The 5,650-nt window shown below is 34.6% G+C and overlaps 1 protein-coding gene across 1 annotated transcript in view; it reads right to left on the minus strand.

The window, feature by feature from the left end:
- LOC104617500 (mitogen-activated protein kinase kinase kinase 15) overlaps positions 1-5,650 on the minus strand; it is a gene marked incomplete at its 3' end in the record, with an annotated part of 47,089 nt that overhangs the window by 36,074 nt on the left and 5,365 nt on the right. Inside the window, exons 3-4 of the mRNA XM_010282835.1 lie at positions 4,172-4,243; positions 668-861 (exon numbers count right to left, since the gene is read on the minus strand). Coding sequence (XP_010281137.1) covers positions 668-861; positions 4,172-4,243 — 266 coding nt within the window. The remainder of the gene's footprint in view (positions 1-667; positions 862-4,171; positions 4,244-5,650) is intronic.

The following is a 5,650-nucleotide window of genomic DNA, read 5'->3' on the forward strand; positions in this document are numbered from 1 at the left end:
AAAACCTACAAGCTCAGTCTCTCCCAGTGTTTTCCAGAAATACAAACAAAATCAGACTAGCTGCCGAGTACAGGGTGAGCAATTGAGGAAGAGAGACTTCCATCTCCAGCCCCAATCCTCAAAACTCCAACAGTCCCTTACAGAAGTGGCTGAACAGTATCATGTTTATGAGGTGGTATCAGAAGGCTAATATTAAAAACAAACAAACAAACAAACAAAACCCCAAAAACCAAACCACAGAAGTTACATTTGTTTTCTCATTGCTGCCATATATATACACACTTATTCGGTGACAGAAAAGGATAGTCTTTGGCTTTGAGCTCTCTGAAGAGGCTGTGATCTTATCTCCTATTACAACTTCATGCACTGTAATTTATACTTAAGCACTTTACCTTACCCATGGACTGCCTTTGCTCACTGATATTTCAGAAAGTAATCATAAATCAATTTCTAGCATAACATGGTTAGTTAACTGCAACAGCTGCAGGACATCAATACGTAAATAAGAAAGCAGTAAAGTTAGCAGCTTCTTTTAACACTATTTTAAGTGCAGTGAAAAATAATTAAATAAAAAAAAAATCAATGCTACTAGAGATGGTGCATCTTTTTTCACAACATTAAAAAGAGACTATCAAAGGCTCTGGAGGTATATATGTGGTAAAATTACCATGATGTAACATGAACATCCTTGAGAAGGCTGATAAACTTGTCCACCAGTGGGACACAAAGTGGCCCCAAGATATTGTCCCAACTGGGCTGCATATACTCAGAAGCTCTTCGCTGGGCATCACTTTCACAGCAAAAGTAGTCAGCACAAGGTGTGACGATGTATGGAATAAAATAATAATTGCCACTGGAAGCCTAAAAGAAAAACAGGCACAGTTTAGGAAAAAAGTGAAAGTGGAAATATGCTTGTGTATACACAGAATCTTTCATTGTCAGAAAAAACAGCTGGATTAAGGCTGGTGCACTATGAAGCTTTAGTACACTGTTTAACACAAGATTTGAAAGCATTAAATTAAAGGAATTTTCTGTGGAAGTGAAAATATTAACAAGGATGATGAATAAGGGTCCAGATCTGTTAAGTAACAATACAACAAAACTGTTCAATTTTTTTTTTATGTGATGCATAGACCCTAATAGGGTCTGACAGTTACAAGCTAAACTTCTGGCCCAAATTTTTGGAGTCAGAGATGCACTTGCATCTTCTAGGCTCACTTTGTTCTAGGAAGGATATGATGCAGAGTTCCCCACAAAGACAGAGAGAAATACAGAAACACAGGCTTTGGAAGGACGTTATGAAGTTGTTTAATCCAGAAGAGCCTATAAAACATCTGCTGTATGCTGCCATCAAACACCAAACCAACCAACCAACAAAATTTTCAAATATTTTGTAACATATCTGACCTTTAACAGTAAATTCGAGAAGCTAAACCAAAAAACCCTTAATATGCCACATAAAAAGTGTAAACATGATCAAGGTGCTGAAAAGGGAGTGGAAAGAGGAAATGCCCTTCAGAGCCTCAAACCAGCAAGTTCAGTCTTCAACTCCTGAGCAAGGCCTCAAAAAAACCAGACAACTGTAAAGTTTTCCACAGTTATTAGAAGCGCCAGTATCCCATTTTGAGCTACGACAATTCTCTGCTGTTCAAAAGAAAAGTAAACTTTGCATTTCAGGGTAACTAGATAGGAGCACCAAAGCATGATACATCTAACAGAACCAACTACCACGAAATGCCCTTCAACTGCCACCTTGGGGATATCAAGGCATCAAATAAATACAGCAAAATTATACCTTTCATTTTTTCATATCATCTAAGCTTGCAGTAAAGCCGTAGCCATTTAAAGTCACCTTGAACAATGGGAATATGCTGAGATGATGGAAAGAATGGATATGAAGATGGCACATTTTTATATGTGTTAATAAACTAGACAAGAGAATTGAACTGTTCACAGGAAGTAACAATGCAGGGCATGTAGTTACTAAAAATACAGGTGGAAAAAAACCTGTATCAGTGACATCCTGACATTGCTGATCTGAGTCTGTAAGGATTTAGAATTTTAAATTATTTCTAACAGATAAAGATCAAGCCACATTCCTTCCTCATAAGTGCTATAGTACAGTATCTCTGTTGTAACAATATATTTACCTGTTGCAATGGTATCTTTACTTCCTACTAAAACAGTCAGAAAGCCCAAAGCGCCAGTATGTTAAAACAATTTAGTCTTAGGTTTATTCAAATTAACATTGAGTTCAGTGCAACACAAAAGCTGCTTATGTATAAACTCTATTCTTAAACTTCTAACAGTGAATTAGTCCTTCCTGCAATGGAAAAAAAAAAAAAACCCAACAATTTGAAAGTATGATGTATTTTGTGACGCAGAGAGTGCTGCAATTATCTACTGAAAAAGTGAAGCAATTTTCAGAAAAAAAATAAATTACACATGTGAATCACTGTATTAATCTTATTCAGCTAACTTCTCATCTATTTGACTTAGATTTCTTGCCTCTTTTTGGATAGTGAAATCTATGCAATTAAAACCACATTTTTATCCATGAAAGACACATTTTTGTGTGCAGAAGTCAAGAACCCTGCACATATTTGAGCATGTCACCTTGTCTGAAAAGCAACCAGCTCCAATTTTCTAGCTTCTTCTAAGACAGTCTTTCTTCTTTTCATTACATAAAAAAACCCCAGTTCTGTCCATCTAATTTTTTTACACTACCAAGGGCTAGAGATGGCTGTGAATATCAGCCTTGCTTCTTGAGATTGTCTACTCAGGATGCTGGTCCCTGACAGCAAAAGCTAATCATTGTGAAAATTACTGTCCTGTCATACACCAACTATTATTTTTTAAGATAATGAATAAATGTCACAGGTACATATGAAGTAACATACATATCAATTCTAGCTGCAAATATACATAATCTATAAATGGTGACTTATTTAACTGTAATAGAATTATAACTTCATAGCTTATAAAGACTGTATGCTAAGTTGGTTTACTTCAGGATTAGTAGGTAAGCTATTTTTATTGTCTTATTTTGAGAATTAAGTTAAAAATTACAACAAACCAAGCAGACTGGGAAAAAAAAAAGCCCTCGATAGCTCATTTTCCAGCAAATAATGTATGTTCAATATGCTAGCAATGAAAGTTTTGTATTCAGTCACAACACTTTAAAATCTACTACGAAAAGAGCCAAAATTTTAGAAACATTAAAAAAACCCACAAAGACCAGGAAATAACTGCAAGTAAGTTGAGAGGGGGGCCTGTTCATCAGAGGAAAATGTTTAAAAGAACTAAACACAGTTATGCCTTTGCTGAAGGGCTGAAAGTGTTAGACCCACACAGGCCATTTTTAGGCTCTAGGCAAGACAGGCCTTTTTGTCTTAAAATACTTTTTGTCTTAAAATACTCCTCTAAACATTTTGTTAATGCTGCTAAAAGTAAACTTTTGATCTTAATAACATAAACTTTTTTTTTAATTGTACTGCTACAGTTATTCCGGTGCAACTGTAACTTTGTGACAGAGACGCTACACTGGAATTAAAGGACTTTTTTTTGTTTTCAAATAAATAATGTTGAGTAAAATCTCTGCATTTTTCGAGAGGGAACTATGCCTGCAACAGCTAATAGCACAATTATTTTACTTGAGCCATGCAGTTCATTTTGCCACTTAAGCATTTAGAGCGTTAGGTGTGTTTACCCTACCTTACAAAGCAGTTGGAAGGAAAAAACGTAGGATAACAGAAAATTAACTGCATTCATTCAAAGTCATCACAAACTTTTAAGTGTTCAGGGAGTTTAATCCACTGTTGTCTTAAGAATTAAGGTTTTCACAGTCGTTTTCTGTGACATCACATTCCTATCCATCTTGCGATACAGGTGATTAAGATATTATAAACTTTTAAAAAATACTTCCTCTTCTAAAGTTGAATATATGCAGTATTTTTATGTAAAGGCTGTGAAGAGAGATTATCACAAGCCAACCATTCTAAATGCTTGGGATCTAGGTTGCAAGGAAGGAGGACTCCAAGATTACAACCTCTTTGAAGAAAAGATCCTGCCAAGCACTATTCTTAAAGCATCCTTATATAAAAATGCCTAGAAATACAGCAAGAAGATGGCATATTTATTCAACAGAAAGCAGATTTAAAGTGATACATACTTTGCCTATCAGATTACCACTGTGGTATTCAGGAGGTACTTGAACCCGAAGAAAAGCTTTGTGTTTGGCAACCTACTCCAAATTCAAATAAAACAACAGAGAGGAAAACACCACCACAAAACAGCATAAGAATCAAAAAAGACAGACATGACACATGAATAGAGAAATTATTAAAGAAAGAAGCAACAGAAAATGAACATATATATATTTATAGCAAGTCCATATTTACAAGGCCAAGAAAACAGTACAATACTTTGTCACCCAGAATATGATTTCTCTATCTACATGATTTATTTGCCTATAGATCTCCTTGTGTCATCATTAAGATGCTTTCAAGTCTTACTTTTTATGAACTTATCAGATTCATTACCTGATTACTTAACTATAATCCAGTCATTACAAATATGCATTCCTTGAGATAGTAACATTTCCATAAAAACTAACTTTAATAAATAAATTTTAAAAGCCTTAGTTTTCATTATATCAATAGTAACAGTGGCATATTTCATGATTAGAAACAGTAAAAGTAATATTTACTGGGTTACTCATTGCCTTTGTACTATTGTCCTCCCAGAAGGAAAACTGATTGTCTGTATTTAAGATGTTCCTACTCCTCTTTGATTCTGTGCCCTTTTGGAAACTCTTTTTATACTTTTGCTGTCTCTGGCTTTTTTAGAAATGTATGACCATATCATACAAACTTTTATATATTATAAAAATAATCAGAAAATAAAAAATAGAAAGCTACTCTGCAATACTACTTTGTCAGATTATTGAATTCATATAATGCAATCATACTTTAGAGTCTTGGCTGTCATTTCAATCCATTGGGGCTACTAAATTAGAGAATATGAGTCCAAGTGCCAAAATCTTTCTATTTAGTTTTCTTAAATGTTCATTGCCTTGAAACAACAGATACAGTTTGATTTATACAGCTACTGAAACTGTGAAGAGATTTTCTGCCAATTACAATAAAAAGTGATTTTTCAACATAAAAATTCCTTGTGGCAAGAATAAATTGCAATCCTATTCCTTTTAGATCAAGGAGAATTTTTGCTAATGATTCCTCCATGGCCCAGACATTCTCTGGTTACTATAAGAGCTGCTACAGGTCTTAATGAAAAAAAACTTCATCAGGCCCACAGGCCTAAGTATACTAGAATAAACCTTTTGGTTTAATAGCCAGCTTTACTTTCCTTTAAATACCTTCCCCGAAAGCAATTAACAGGGTTATTCAAACTCCTTCAGGCATACCATCAACTAAAGAAAAATTAACTATTAAGTCTTCCTCTTTATATTCTGTACTTGCTATAATAACTTCTCCAGAGGGAAGTTCTAATCTGTATTCTCTATGTCACATTCAAACAAACGGAATGGATCAAAGCATGTATCTCAAACTATGTGCAACTATTGCCAGAAGGACTGTGTATTTTGCTTCCTGACTCCAACAGTTTTTAAAAAGCCCATTCTGCACTCTTT

Source organism: Phaethon lepturus, unplaced genomic scaffold (genome assembly GCF_000687285.1).
Source record: "Phaethon lepturus isolate BGI_N335 unplaced genomic scaffold, ASM68728v1 scaffold14322, whole genome shotgun sequence".
Classification (NCBI taxonomy): domain Eukaryota; kingdom Metazoa; phylum Chordata; class Aves; order Phaethontiformes; family Phaethontidae; genus Phaethon; species Phaethon lepturus.